This window comes from Anoplopoma fimbria, chromosome 14, assembly GCF_027596085.1.
Source record: "Anoplopoma fimbria isolate UVic2021 breed Golden Eagle Sablefish chromosome 14, Afim_UVic_2022, whole genome shotgun sequence".
In the NCBI taxonomy this organism is placed as follows: domain Eukaryota; kingdom Metazoa; phylum Chordata; class Actinopteri; order Perciformes; family Anoplopomatidae; genus Anoplopoma; species Anoplopoma fimbria.
The window spans coordinates 20,847,755-20,864,420 of record NC_072462.1 but is presented as its reverse complement, the minus strand read 5'-3'; the positions used below and the strand labels follow the sequence as shown (position 1 = coordinate 20,864,420).

The 16,666-nt window shown below is 39.0% G+C and overlaps 1 protein-coding gene across 2 annotated transcripts in view; it reads left to right on the top strand.

The window, feature by feature from the left end:
* The window catches only part of vldlr (very low density lipoprotein receptor), a 51,955-nt gene that overhangs the window by 1,769 nt on the left and 33,520 nt on the right, over positions 1 to 16,666 (top strand). For both annotated transcript variants that reach the window (XM_054611966.1, XM_054611965.1), the window contains exons 2-3: positions 6,432 to 6,551; positions 11,395 to 11,517. In XM_054611966.1, coding sequence (XP_054467941.1) covers positions 6,432 to 6,551; positions 11,395 to 11,517 — 243 coding nt within the window. The remainder of the gene's footprint in view (positions 1 to 6,431; positions 6,552 to 11,394; positions 11,518 to 16,666) is intronic.

The window sequence follows — 16,666 nt, the reverse complement described above, 5'->3', positions numbered from 1 at the left end:
TATTTGAAGAGGACGTAACACAAATTAGATAGCGGCGAGAGCAGCAGCAGCAGCGACGTTGGCCTGATTAAAATGGATGTATTTTTCCTCCACGGTTACTGTGATACCATGCTAGACCCAGATCCTCAGCTATACGGGGGGGTGCGCTTGTTTCTTGAAGTGGGCGGAGTGGTGGACAGAGGGAGGGGGAGGAGGAGTACACTGCAACCATTTCTGTTACTGGGGAAAATTGCATTACCATGACCTCCAGTGTGACAGCGTTTCTATAGCGCACAATGATCTATTTTTGGGAGGTAGACTGTTCATTGCTGCTCCACGCCTGTTGAGTCTATGGTTTTAAACCCAGGGGGAGTTCTATCGGGAATAATTTTCATGTGAAATGATCTGTGATTTTTTTTAAACACTCATTCTGTTAATAGCTGTATCAAGATAATGAGCGTTTTAGGTTAATATAGATTTTTGATCAACATTTGCATGCATAACAGTGCGTGTGCTTTGGTCACTTTAAGCAAGAAAAACAATCTGATTTCGAAATTTGAATTTTTAATCAAAATGAGAAAAATGTAGTTTTAAGAAGTCATAACATTGCGAGAGAACTTTTAATATTTCAACAAACTCCAGCATATTTTGAGAGTGATTCTCCCGCTATTATCTGACACCAATGTCTTGCTATCTGACCAACTGCATACTCTTGGCATTAAATAAAATGAAGCCAAAAATGGAGCTAAACATCCACCCATACAGTATACAAACCTGAAAATGGTACTTTGCAGCCACAGGAGAAATATTGCTGGCTCTAGCTATGCGTTCTTACTCATCACGAAATTACATTACAATAATTTATGCAAAAACAACAACAAAAGACACAAAGAAGGAATTCGAAAGCATAGAAGCATTCACATGTATCATGCTTTTGTAAGACAAAGAGGTGAAAGCTTTCTCAGTCATTATGTGGTATCAGTGTACAGTTTGGACAGCTCAGCCAAGAATTGAGTCTGACACTGCAGGGAGAAGTAGAATACTCTTGCACAGGTTTATATAGTCTACTCCAGGTTACTATTGAAGTCTGTTATTGTGCTGATTGGATCAAAGTGCAGGGTGTGCAGTTTTCCAGACAGCATGCCAATGGGTTTCTGTAGAGACACTAAAATGGTAATCCCAGAGAATACGCCCTTAAAGACACAAAACCCAGTAAATTATGCTGTTCTCTGCTACTTGGGTTCTTGGTTACAGTGGCTTTGCATGTCCCACCTAGTTGTTTACTACATCTCACATTTACTTCACTTGTGCTGATGTGATTAGGCTGGAGTTTAGGAATTATTAAGTGGAGGTGATAAGTGGTCTCAAAGTGTCATTAACATCATTAGGTAATGACGAACAGTCTTGAATCAGTTGCAAATTAATCTGCATTCTACATAATGACATAATTTTGGAAAAAATGAATGCCGAATTGCTAAATGTAAAGGAATACACTGAATCACCTTTAGAGAGCCTGCTCAATGATTTATTTTCTATTGTATGGAAACCAAAGGCTCCCTGGAAATGTCTGAAAAATACATCCAAGGGTACATTCCAAGTCTCTTAAATTGCCTCCTCGATTCCCTCACTTGCGTCCTTTCCTTGCGTCTTAGTCCCGCCCACCAGGGATGCATGGAGAGACGCAAGGAAACCAGGCGAGGAGAGAGGAAACGAGGAAATGTGTTTTAAGAGACATGAGACGTCCTTTCCTCTGTAGCGTCACGGGAAGCGACGTCTGTTTCTGATGACGGCGGGCGCTGATCACAGCTGGATCAGCTGTCAGTCGGCTCTAACAGCTGGAGAGACTTTTGATTTTATGTCTGCACACATAATCACTGTACTAATATTAATAAAGACACAAAGTAATCATCACTGTACTAATATTAATAATGAAACAACAAAATCATCACTGTACTAATATTAATAAGCGCAGGACCGATTTCTACCAGCGAAATGCGTTTGTCTTATTTATGAATTATTAACGTCTGTATGTTTTTGAAATTGGGATTGTGATGTCATTATTAAATAATCCAGAATATGATTATGTTTCCTCCTAAACACTTGAATTATTTTATTAGGCTCAATGTTTCAGGGTAAATTGGAATTACATAACTCATCAACCTGACGCTTAGGAATTATCAGCCTCATATGAATGAATGGAAATTAAGATAAATTATGTAAAAGTGTTTCTACTGACAGACAGGCAAACTCTTAAACTCTCTCTGACTTTTTAATCCATTCAGTCTGTGATCTGTCTTCACTCTGGTATTAAACTCCAGTGATGATGAGTTATATCAGATCAGTACGATCGGCTGCAGCGTCGAAGGAAGCTCTCGTGCATCCTCGCTCATGGCTCCTCGGTTATCTCTCCTCGGTGCTGAAATAAGAGCTTTGGGACGGTCGTCAATAGGGCGGCGCAGAACGACTTCCGGTTCAAGCAAGGAGCGAGGAGCGAGGAAACGACAAATAAGAGACTTGGGATGTACCCCAAGATCTGACGTTTTCAGTCTTGATACTGATACCTGAGCTTTGGGAATAGGCCGATTTATAGAGTACCAACGCAATACCAGCGTTTAATTATTGGCCAGTATGCCTCACTGTGTAAAAGTGATTAGGATCATGTTTTTTGTGTAAGGCAGCATCATCTTGACTTAAACCACGCTTTCCTATATGTAAATCAAAATATAATGCATATATACATTTATTGAATTGGTAAAACAATCTTCAAAAGCAGGAGTTCCTACATAAGTGTAAACTTTCTTTTTTAATAAAGGAAGTAATTGGTAAAAACTTTAACAAGAAATAAAAATTCCAGTGTAAAATGTTTATGTAGTACATGTTTACTTGGATAGCTTGACCCCATTGTCACAGATACCAATCCAGATATTGTAGTCAGTATCTATTTCAAGTCCAGCACACTTTTTTTCCCCTTCTAATTGGTGTATATCAGTGAACTACAACAGGTGATTTTTTTTTTTTTTTTTTTTTAAGTATTTTACATTTTTAATATTCGCTGAATGTCTGTCCACTAAACTTTGCTGTTTTGTAATGGTATTCGTAATAATTACTCTGTTGTTTAGACCTCCAGAAATTGATATTGAAATGTTTCCATGATATGCCATTTTTGTTAATTTGATGAATTTTCAAAATTGACAATTACTTTTAAATATCGAATTATTGAAAGGTCAGATTTCTTGTATACTGACACTCAGAAACTAAAGTTCAAGTATCAAATTTAAGATTGTATGTTATTTAGGCAACATCTTACCTAAATGGCTGCTTGCATTTAGACAACATTCAACCTTTTTGAGAACTAGCTTTAGTTACATGAAAGAGAGGTTTTGTTGTTTGTTTTTATAGTAAGTTGTCAAAGTATAGCTTTCTTATTTGTCCCAAAACCCTGGTTATGTATTAGCACAGCTTTAATGGCTGTCCTTGTGAATTCCAAAAACAAGGGTGAACGTTGATGGCTGTTTCAGCAAAATGAACTTCCGACATTCGTTTCATCTGAAAAGCCTGCTTTACCTTTTACAATACTTCTGTAGTTCACCTGGTGATTTGTTTTTGATCAGCACAGGACTAAGCAGTCACTTGGCGCCTGAGGCTCTCTTTATATGATCATTATCGCTACGTCAGCGTTAAATGTGCATCAGCAGTGGGCAGTAGGTCAGGCAGATAAGATGAGTCAGGACTTTTATGGTTGATGTGAAATATTTCCCTTATGTAACAACTCGTGATCATGCCTGGTTGGTTTGCTTGTGGCTTTTCTAACGTGTAAGAGTTTGTGCCTTTTGCAGCCCAACTGGTGTGAGTGGTCCTTTCCAGTTCCTTTCCTCTGTTAGAGGATTTTTTTTTTCTGGCTTAATTGCATCATGTGGATAAACTGTTTTTGTTCATTTTTGATACCTGGCACAAACGGCGCTCCACAAGAATGCTGGATACATGGGGTAGCCATCATGCACAGGGGAACACAGTTAAAGCAGGTAAATCTGAGACTTAAATAATCATTTTCACCACTTGATAAGCAGATTAGATGTTTTAAATGGATAGGTAAAGCTTGAACCTGAAAGCGACAAGCAAATCAGGATGTGACTGATAAATGTGTGTTTTTTTTATTTTTTTATTGCATCTAAGAGAGATGTAAGCGATTTAGTTCTCTAGTTTTTTTTGGATGAAAAGTTAGAATTGTGGCGTTAGATACCAGTAGATTGCATCTGTGCATCATTGAGCTGGTTCCAAGTGTTTCTGGCACCATGGTAAACTTTATCTCAAATTGACAATATACATCAATTTTTTTTAATTGGCCCAGTGTGTCTGTAGAACTCTAGATCATTGTGACTATAACAAGTTGCTGGACAAGGCCCAACTTGCATTAACAGTGGGATACTTGGATCACAAGCTTGAAAAACTGTACTTCATTTCAATTACTGTAACATTTTTGTTACAGTAATGCTTTGATTGTGGTTTATTAAATGGTTAATGTGGCTAAAAGGTCAGCACCTTCTCTGCTCTGTAACATGACTGTTGTCCAGCTGGTGTAGTCTTGGTTGACTGGCAGTCTTCGGGCTGTTGGCTGTACATGTACCTCCTCCTGTGCTGTGACGTAAGTGGACTTGTATCAGGTGCTCCAGCCACCAGTCCAAAACCCAGACACGCTCTCTGTACAGTGGTATTTGTGAAGCTGAAACCAGATTCTATGTCTGGAGGTTCCTAAGTGGCTACAGCTACATAGTCAGTAGAACCATAAGTCGTATAACGTAGGCACCATTTCATTCACGTAGGTCTTCAGTTGTGTTGGCTCAGTTAAAGGCCCTAGGCTCCTCAGGATCAAATCAAGAGAGAATGTTTCTCTCCCTTAAGGAACCGTTGACCCACTTAAAACTGTTCCTTTCCTATCATATGGCGTTTCAGTGACTAAATGTAGTTTTTCAAAGGCTTTTTCCATCCTGACAAGAATGCAAATCTGTTGTAAATACCTTTTTTCTAATTTATTTTTTTTAAATCCTTTTTGCCTGGGGGAAAAAATATTTTTTTTAGTGTCTCCTTGCACCCCAAAAAGTTTTTACAGGCAACATGTGATCTTTTTTAGAAAAGTAGTGGACATCTGCAGTGGCACAGCGATTCAGCTGCATCTGCAAATTCTCCTGGGTTTCTATCATTACTGTGTGCTCCATTTTCCCACCTGGACAGTCACACAGTCCAGACTAAAAGGACTGTCAAGGTCAGTGTTATTTTAAGGCTGCATGTTGCACTACAAAAGCTCTTTCTATCTTGTTGAAAGGGAATTAAATCTTTGTACCGTTTAGTTTCTACTGTACCTTCACTGTTTGTATTCTCCAAACTGAGACTTGAATGCAGACAGCCTTTTGACTTCAGCAACCATCGCGTGATACTGTGACTCATATCATGATTTCCGTGAGATTGACAATAGCCGTGTATTCTCTCTCCCTCCTTGAATATCGTTTATAATCGCTTTGCTCTCCTTAATCTTCACTCTTCTACTGATCTACTCTTTGCCGCCCGTATGATGTTAGGTTTGCTACTTTTTATTATCGAGTGCCACCTCGCTGTTAAGATGGTTTGTGTGATCTTTTTCACCTGTAGAGGAAGCATGCAGAAGTTAAAACTTCTTGTAATTTTCATATTGCAATACAGTGTTGAGGTGTCAGTTGTCTTTCCAATATTGTGCAGCCATACTTAAGGTGCAAGGATTATTCACTTTCTTTTTTTTTTTTTTTTTTTATCATTTTACTGCAATTAAAAGTCAGGCAAATGATTTTACATTGTTTTGGGTAATGGGAAGGAACTCGTTTTCCTCCGTCACGTTTTCTGCATCCGATGTCCTTCAGACAACAGTTAAACAGATGTTAACCGGTAGACATTTTCAGGACACTGAGCTTTAGTTCTCCACTAAAATATTGATGTCACGTGAACTTCAGTTGCAAAAGCAAACACAGGGAAGTGAGTTTAGACATCAACAGTGGGTGTGTTTCTAAGTGCTCAAACACAATAGGAGGAGGGTTTATATCTCCTGTGCATAGAGGAGTTCTTTCAGTCAGTATCAACAGACGGTATGAGCTGGATGAAAGTTATTTCAACGTAATTCCTGATTTGTTATAGTGGTTTTTAACAGAGGTAATGTTGTGAAATTGTACTGCATGTTTGTCAAGAGAAATAGAATAACATTCTGTGGAAATCCAACTTGTTGGCTCAGTGATGGCTGAGATGTGGTCTGAGTGCCAGCTGGTTATTTTTCAACCAATTTGTTTTTCAAGTTACAGCACTAAAGGGAATCTAGCCAGGAATAAACCAAAAGCAAATTGCATGAAACACATGATAATTATGAATTAATTTTGGACTATAATCACTTGAGTTTTTCATCAAGCACCCTCTTTGTGTGTCTTCCTCTGCAGGTACTAAGACAGAATGTGAGGCCAGCCAGTTTCAGTGTGGAAACGGTCGCTGCATCCCTTCCGTCTGGCAGTGTGACGGAGACGAGGACTGCACCGATGGCAGTGACGAGAACTCCTGTGGTGAGATGCTAAACACACGCTGCTCACACACCACCTGACATCATTACCATTCACACACGCACACTGTACTATAATTAGTCCATCTTACATAGACGTCTTGCTGCTGTAAATACTTGCTAGAACACCAAATGTTATTTAATCCACAACTGAAAATAGTCTCCATCAAATGCACTTTTTACTCCTGTTTGTTTTAAAAACTACAATACGATTGCAAAGCTGAGTAGATCTTTTAAAATCACTGAGCCCAAACATTAAACTCTATTTGTGAGCAGTTTTTAAAGACTTTTGTCTTCAGTGAGAGCCACAACAAGGGGGACATAAGAAAGTATTGAGAGGGGGACTTAAACAGTGTTGGTTTTGTTCTTTTCTTGGGATTTTTTTTGACTTATAAAAATGTAACACCAGCTTTATCCTTTTAAATTAAAATCGTCTATGCATCTTCTTACTTATTAGCCTTTTTAAAAGTTAGAAATGAAGAATATAACAAATGTTACAGTTTGTGCTGTACTTGATCAGTTGCCATTTCTATTGCTGCTGTGCCGAAGGTGGGCATTTGATGGAGTGTGGGCGAATTGATGACAATCCATCTTGGTTACCATTGAGCATGGTTTCCTGATTGCCAAAGTGAACAATATGTAAATTAAGTTAGAAATGGTGTCTGACTTGTTTTGAAAGGTCCCCTCACAGGGTTCCAGACTGTTTTTACGTTGGTAGGACCGGTGCAAGGAGTTTTATTTTATTTTATTTCTCTCCTTGTTATTTGAGCACCACAGCATAGGGTATTTAAGTCTTTAAGCCTCTTCCTTGGCACCAGCTTTGCTTTTTAGTCAAAACGTATGCAAATATCTGGAGTAGCAACAAAGGCCTTTAGCACCCATTTTAAACTCAAAATGAAAACTCAGTCTGTCATGGTATTTGATGTTCCGTTTATGACCACAGATTATGTAGCTGGAAGCATCTAGTGGTTTGTATTAGGGACGGGAATCAGCAGGGACCTCCCGATACGATACTATCACGATACTTAGGTGGCGATTCGATATGTATTGCGATTCTGTGGGTATTGTGATTCGATCTTGCGATTTCTTTTGGTTATTTTTTTTGAAACACTGGACCATGGAAAACAGTTGAATCATACCTTCAAATACAACACAGTCAAATTCACTTAGAGCTTTCCAAGTTTTATTTCAAGTTTTAATTCCTAAATCTTAACATTAACTTAATGACTGCAGGGCAGCCAATAGAGAAAATAAATAAAAAATGTGCCCTATTATTGTATAGCCCCTGTCAACTGATGCGATTAGCCTTTTCTGAACTGCTGGGGAGCTTACTGAAACATGTATCCAGCGTTCGTTGTTTGCTGCTAGCAGGTTTGGCTTCCTCCGCCGTTTTGTCTGATAACTCAGGATGGTGTCGAGTGATATGGGCACGTATGTTGGTCGTATTACCACAATACTTTATCTTTCCGTGGCATAGTTTGCAGACAGCATTGCTCATGTCTAACTCATTTTTTCCTCGTAAATTATGAAAGCCAAAGTTCTTCCAGACGTGCGATTTAGGTATGAATCTCGGGACTAACGTCTGACATGTTTGCTGTCCAACATGTTAGCCTTTGTATTCCTACCTAGCTACTACATGTGAAGCTGCGCTTCTAGCCGGAAGGAAATCATGAACGAATAGATTGCATTGCGCCATCTGTAGGATTATAATCTGTAGGATTATAATCTGTAGGATTATAAGCGGCAACGTTTTTTTCCGCCTTGAATAAAATAATTAAAAGTAGGCTACAGAACAAAATATCGATTTGGGAGGCAGCGCGGCGATTTAAAAATCGTCACACACAAGAATTGCGATTCGTAACTGAATCGATTTATTTTATTTTTTTCCCAGCCTTAGTTTGTATGCTCGTTATTTTTTCACTGGTGTAACGTTACACTGTAGGTTTAGTCACCAAATACTTGTGTATATATCTGGCCACTAATACTGGGCCTCTTTAAGTTGCATTAAGGATGTTTGGTGGTTAATGCCCTTTCAAAGCTTGAGTAGCTGTTTCACTCAGCCGTTCTGCTTACCAAACTGCGTGTACACATTTATACAGTTATCGTTTAGAAACTGTAAAAGGGTCTATATAGACTAGCTGATACAATCAAGCAGAAATACTGTACCTTTACCTAATTCAGTATTAAGTGCCAACACATTGATTTAAAATAGCATGGTCTCACTACTTCACATTAACACATAGATGTCACCTGACATTCAGTATCAGAACCCACCATGTTAGCCTTGCCCCATCAGGAGGCTTCCATGAATCCCTTGGGACAGAATGACCTGGTGATGGGAAGGTAGCAGATAGAGCAGAGCTAAATATGGATACGACAGAAATGTGTGTGTGTCCAATACATTTCAGATCTTTCTCCATTTTCTTTTGTCCCTACTCTATCTGGGTCATATGATACTGGGAAAGGGGAAGAACAAGTGAAGGAAATGAGTAAGGATAAAGGAAGAAAGCAAGGGGTGGAGGTGGAGGAAAAAAAACCCAGCTGATGGTACTGCAGGGCTGTAGGAGGGAGAAATCCTAATAAGCAGATTTCTCCCTCCTGTATATACATATACAGGATTTCTTTCAGGAAAATAATTAGAAGTTTCTACAGCAGTTACTGAAGCCCAAAAAGCGTGCCAGAAATTTGAGAAATAAGTGATGTGGTAACGTTCATCGTACTGAATTTATCAAGACGTAAACATGGAGGGTGTTGAGTTTGCACCAAAAAGCTCATCAAATTACTTTTCAAATGACGACGGTGAAGTGATGATGGACTAAAACAGACCGTGAACTTCTCTGCCAATAATTGGTTTCACCCAATCTCACTCTCTCACAGCCGCTGACATATTGCTGCGTTTGAGGCCACGTCCACACTAACCCGTTTTCAAATGAATCCGCATATCTTTTTCTCCGTTTGCACCGAGCGTCCACACTACACAGCGTTTTAGGGCACCGAAAACGATTAAGTTTGAAAACACTCCCGAGGGCGGAGAAGTTTGAAAACGGCCTTATTGGCCCTACAGAACGGACTAATGACGTACTTGTGTTGACCAGATGTATGGACCCATAATCTAGTAAACTTCGTTTAATGACTGTTCATTCAAAGTACATGTGCTGTCTGTGTGGGAGAGATAGTTAGACCTGCAGTGTTGTAACTAAGCTTGAAAAATAAAACTTCTAAAAACTTCCACGAAATGTGTCTGTTTAGAGTTTATGGAGGAAGATTTTAGAGGATGTTCTTAAGTATCAAGAGTAGTGTAATCGTATTATCTGTACCCAAGCAACCAATGTACTTCCAGTTTACACCGGCATGCGCATGCCCAGTGTACATGAATAGTCACGTGATATTCGTTTTCAGGGGCGCAAGTCTGGACGCACATAATTTCGAAAACGATGCTGAAACGCATGTGTGGACGGAGATCTTAAAACCCCGTTTTCATTTGAAAACGAGTGAAAACGGGTTAATGTGGACATGGCCTGAGTCTCTGTCGGTTATATACACACATTGGGAGATCACAGATGCTTTGACTTTCAACAGAGACAGAACTGAGACGTGTGAAAGATAAGAATCTAAAATTAATTCACAAAAGAAGGTTGATAATGAGGCCCGCTGCGGCTTGCTGCTGTTGCGGCACAAATTGGGAGTTGGTTGTTTCTTGGGTTCATATTTGTATTCTGGTCAGAGAGACTGAGGGAAGGCCTCAAGGAGACACCCAAGCCAAGTGTGGACATGGAGGTGCTGTGAGTGGAGGCATTTTCTCTTGTGTTTTAGACCACTTGAAATCTCAAGTTTGCATTGAACCATATATTGTTTCATCTCTTCCTGGTTTCTTTTTTTTGTCCGTTTCCTGTTCCCTCGATTTGCACAAGAACAACATAACCTGCAGATGGGTGTAAATTATTGTTTTTGTTTTTTTTATCAAAATGATGGTTGCACATTATAATTCAAATTAAGAGAATTTAATTTTTATTTTATTTTTATTAGAACTTATTTACTTAACTTATTAGAGCAAAATGATTCCTGTCTTAATAAGCTGCAACAGATGGAGGGTTTGGTTGTTGACCATAACGTTTGTAGCTCCATATATAGTATTGCAGACCTGTTTACTTACCTGTAGTCAATTTTGCGACTTGGCTGAACAACAACAAACCAACTCTCGACTGTTAATTTCAGAAAGGAATCTAGTAGGTAGCTCAATAGTTGAGCTACCTACTAGATTCAGAGTTGTCAGAATCGCCCATTTAACTTTAAAGCACTGTGACTAACTCGACTGTTGTCTTGAGTACCGTTATGTCAATAGTCTGATGAGGGCAGAGGTTCCAAATCTTAGGCGTGGCAGCTTCAAAATCGCTCGCAGGGAGATCAAGGTCAAGGTTTCCAGATGTTGAACAAGATATGAAAAAATCCAGCGCAAACATGATCTACCTCATGGTCAATACTGAGATTTATTCTTGTCACTTCATATGTTGGATGTGTTTTTTTTAACTGATCTTCCTCCTTTTTGATGTAAAATTCATACAGCAGTCAGATCTCCGGAGGATAGGTTTGAATGCAAATGTGTAGCTTTGGCTCTTTTTAATTAGATTGCAACAAATTGTAAACTCGTGACCTTTTCACCTGATGGAAGCTTAGGTTGGGTATACTGCAATTCATATTCATGAGGTGTGGCAAGTATGGCTTTGGTCTTTTTCCCCCTTCTCTTATCATTCATGTGTTTCTGTGATGTGAGATGTTTTATTAAAGAACATGCTGTCCGTCTCCTCTTCTCTGTGTAACAAATCCATCTCTTTTCTCTCCCATTTCAGTCAGAAAGACTTGTGTGGAGGTGGACTTTGTGTGTCGCAACGGCCAATGTGTCCCCAAACGATGGCACTGCGATGGGGAGCCAGACTGCGAGGACGGGTCCGACGAGAGCGTAGAAATCTGCCGTGAGTAGTATTTATTATTTTTTTTTTTTATTTTTTATTCAGTACACTGGTGTACACAAAAGTACACCAACTTTGGAACTTTTATTCATTTCAGTACAAGATGTAAATCCACTTAGTGGAGACTTGCTTTTTACCCAATATACTTAATCTTGGTTCAGCCTTGAACTACCATGCTAAAAACAAATTGTAAAATGTTATTTTGCAATCAATTTTGATCCCTCATACAGTAAGTGTGAACTGAAAGCAATGGCTTCTTGGAATATAAAAGTGTAGGTTTGCCTTTAGGTTGAGAAATGGTACAAATATGTCATCAGCAGTTGGTTGAATATATGGCGTTTGTTTTTGCTGATGTTAATGTTGACGTATATAAGTTTGGATGCCTATCTTTTGCCTCCGCACGGCTGAGCTGAGCCGGCGGCATGCAGATAATGATGCAAGCAACAGTGGTTACAGAGCTAACAGTGTTAACCTGGGATGGGACCGGAGTCTACATGCCAAATTTCCATGTAGACTGGGTCGGTTGGGACGGCTTTATCAGCTGTAACTGTTGTATGAGTGCAGAGCGAGCCTGTGAGCTAACCTATGTGGCACGCTCACGTGCACTAAAAGGCACGTTTGGCAAGCTCACAACACACAGAATGAGTGACTTCATTCATGCTCAGGTAGACATTACGCCACTATATCTTTACATAGGAAACAGTTGTTGAATTCTATATTGTTGCTCTGAATATCAAATTTAGCTCATTTGAAGGATGAGGCCAGCATGATTCTACATTCTTCTAATATATTTTGATTATAATAGTAAATGGTGCTTTGTGAAAATGTTCACATCGATGGTGGCATTTGATGGACTGAAGTCTGGCTATAACCTCAACCAGTGCAAGTGTTTTTAATGGTAGAAGTAGAAATAGTTTTTTGGGCAGCAATGACGTGGAAAATAAGATCGATCAGACTTTGGCTACACATACAGCCCAGTTTCATGGAAGTTTGTGAAATAGTCAGGAAATGCAATGTATTGGTTTGTGTCCAGAGACACAAATTTTTAACACACACTAATCAACAGTCGGAGCAAGTTGCGAACGTAATAATATATGTAATGTGTTCAATATTATCCTTCAAATCATCCAAACAAATATCTTATCTTTTGAAGGCGTCAAACGTGGCTCAAATATTTTACTTCCTATGTCAATTTCATGGGTATGTATTTAAAGGCTTTCAGTTTTTTAGATGCAACACTCACTCAGAGCTCAGGTGACTGTGTACAATGTTCATCTACTCAAACAGGTTCATTAAGACGTGTGCAGAGCAGCAAATTGCATACAAGCAGATCAAAAACAAGGCAGAACGTAATAGACTTTAAAGTTTGAAATCGGGGCTTGTGCACGCGTGTCCATCGGAGGCCGGACGGTGTGAGCGGTCATGATTTCTGCAGTCTGTGACTGCAGTGAAGATCACAGGTTCCAGCTAAAGGAATAAACAGCTAGGACAAGCTGATCTTAAAAACGTTTATTCAACATCTTCATACCTGGGGGGCCTATCCAAGTATAGTCTGTAAGAAACAATGCTATCATACAGAAATCAAGTATTAAAGTAAAAACTCTAATATTAAAGTAAACATACTCTGGTCTGCAACTTTGCCTTCAATGAGCTCATACAGAGCCATTAAAGGGATAACTACCATGGTATAAACAATGTAGCAAAATTGATGTTTTTAAAAACTGTTGACTGCTGCATCACACACTTTCATTACATGACGTTTTGTACTACTACTCAACTACATAGGGAAATATTGTACATTTGTACAATATTGTACATAGTTTAAGCTTTTACTCTTCTACATTTATCTGACAGCTGTAGTTAATGTTACTTACAGATTCAGATTTTACATCCAAAAAACACATCACCTTATGAAATGTAATGTATTGTTAATTGATTAAATTAGCCAAGAGTAGATAAAGTAGAATTTGAACCTCATCGACCAGTTTTGCATCCATAATTATAAAAACACTAATATACAAAAGAGTTTTAAGAGCTTGAAAAGGGGAGATTCCGCATGATGAGTACTTTTACTTTATGTATATTTTGCTGATAATATGTAGCTGCATATCTATGATTGAGGGATTGCCCCCACAGAGCTTTCACATGACAATGGCGTAGCCGACCGGCTTGGAGCTAAGGGTACTAGCGGCCACCATGAGCTAGCCAGTGGAACATACGCACACACAAAGGCACTAACGTACACTGAGAGCACGCACAGCCGGGCCAGGCTATGTCAACAAAATAAAGAGACTCTCTGATTAACACACACACACACACACACACACACACACACACACACACACACACACACACACACACACACACACACACGGAGAGGGACCTCATTCTCTGCTTAGGAATACATTACTACATTGTATTTTCACATGGTAAGTAGTTATTTGCTGCTATATTAATGCACTGCATTTGGAAGTAACGTTTCTGAACACTTTTTCAACCATTGGGATAATTTATTGTAAACACTTTACATGATACTGAAAGACCTACTGCTGATTACCCTTGGAGTTGGCTTAGCAACCAGCACAGTTTTAGTTTTTTTGACCATCTGAGTGCATAGTAGAGATTCCATGCAGTTTCTAGCTGCATATCACTGGTGCAGAAATTCAGAGAGGCACTTAAAAGCAGTGAGGTTGGGTTTCCTGTGAGCTGCCCTGTCAAATAAATAAGTTGTTTATATGTAACTAAGGAGAGCTGCTGAGCTTTAAATGTTATCGCTGTGATGTGAGGTCTTGCTGGGTGCCTGTTGGAATCAAAGAGATGATGGAAAGTGTTTACAGAAGTTGTATTTTTAATGAGAATCTCTCGTCTGCGCTGCCTTCACTGTGCCGTTGTGAAGACAAATGGACTATGGCGTCTCCTCAGGTGCAGAGATGCACATCAGAGGGAAGATGAAGGCATGTTGGTTTGATATTCATGCTTCCTGATGTCTTCCTGAATGCGCAAAGCATTTTTTAAGTCAACTAAAGGAACTGTAAGTAAATACTGATCCTCAAGATGAAACCAATACCAGTGGAGGAAAAAAAGAAGAGAGGTTCTCTGGAGGGTTGATGAGACGCTTTTTTTATTACATACATCCTAGCTGTAGAAAATACAAACTGTCAGCAGCTTTCTTTTAAAACTTAATGTTTCTTCTTTGGTGCTTAAGCTTTACTGTGTGCAAGTTCAACATATAGCTGTTTGAGTTGATGGCCACCTGAAACAAAACAATAAATGTTTGTACAACATGATCAAATACAATTCATTCTGGCACACCTGTACAAAACGTTTATAGAGACTGTAGCTAAACAGAAAAATCTGGCACTGTGTGATGACTCACAACTGTATTAAATTGCTTTAGTGCAACCACCTTCATCAGGCATGTGATTTAACAAGTGAACACATTGATACACACATACTAGGAGATCAACTGGTGACTATTGCCTTTTTTGGGTCAAGTTAAAGGTTACAACTTGCGGTCGATATTGACGGTATCTTTGCTATTTGAAAACGGCTGGTTTGCGTATGATGTTGCGCTGTGACTATTCTCTCTGAACAATCAGTGGTCTGCACTGTTTTAACTCAACCGCTTTAGTATTGGCTCAGCTCGCTTTGAATGGAGCCTCAACTAAGTGGTACCAAAAGCGGGAACTACCAACAACTTTTGCTAATGGAAAACCAAAAAAAGAACGCGTTGATTGTAGCCATGCCATACAATGCAGTGTCCCAAGGTTTGAGGATCGAAGAGATTGTATGTTGTACAAATTGTAAAGACAAATATTTGAAATGTAAATTCATCTTTCAATTTACTGTAAAATACATTGACTTGACTGCTTTGGCACACTTGATTATACTTTGAAAATATGCACTCATACCGACGTAAACTACGAAATGTGCTATATAGGATCACTGACTATACACAAGATCTCTAGAAAACAAAAAATTACAAATAGGTGGGCATTACAATAAAACCCTTTTATGTGTTTGGATATCTCTTTTATTGTTGCATGAACAAATAATGAAGTACTTGATCAAGCCCTTAGCTGATAGTTTGACTACAGACTGGAACAACGTTGTCATAAGAAGTAACAAATGATGCACATTCTTTTTTCTAAACAATGGTATGTAATATTTTCTAATATTGAAGGTCTTGGGTTTGTTTCTGGGAAGACACCAGCAGGAGTTTAGTTGTTTGAAATCTAACACGACTTTTCAGCTAGCAGGGAATCCATGGAAAAGAAGAATGAGAACAAATACAAAGATAATACAACCAATTCTTGAGCCAGACGGGATATGAAGTAGTATGAGAGTTATCCGCTCTTCATCTCGGTGTTTGTGAAGTGATTATTTGCTGGGGAGGCAGATGTGCCTGACAGCGTTGTACTACAGCCGTTTTCACACAGCAGTCCTCTTTGGTTTCTGCTGCAGTGTGTCAACACAGCAGGTTAAGTGCACAAACTTGAAAACAATGCAAAAATAAATTCTTCACCTCCTGGCAGAAAATAAATCAACCTTCCTTCGAGTCGGGGAAAAATCCCTACTGCGCTCTTGGATGGGGATCTGTACTGCCAAAATGAGAGCAGTTTGAGGAGTCGTTGTGTAGGGTTGCAAAGACCTACTCGGGTTCTAGTGTGAGAAAGACAAAATAGGTACTGTGCAAAATAAATAGCTGGTGGTTTATCAATAGTATTTCTAATCCATTGTTCTATTTATATAGCAGATGATTGATTGTCCCGTATTAGCTCAAAACCTCTGGGAGTAATGTGTATTATCCTTGAAAACCTATGATCTGAATTTTTTATATATTTTTTCACCTTTTGAGACTGTTAATGTTCGAGTTGAACACTGTCCCTTGTATGATGCATCCTTTGTCAAATATGACTCCGCTGACCAGCTGCTTGGAACCATTTGAATCGTAAAAATTCTCAGGTGACAAAGGATGACCTGATAAACTTTATTACGTTTGATCAACCTTTTTATTAGTTCAGCAATTGCATGAATGTAAGTGGCTTCTTCAGCAGCATCAATGAAATAAGGGACTTCTCCCAGTACTACAGGAATCAAGGTTTATTTACCCAATTCACTACAAACATGGCTGTCTGAGTTGGATTTTTGC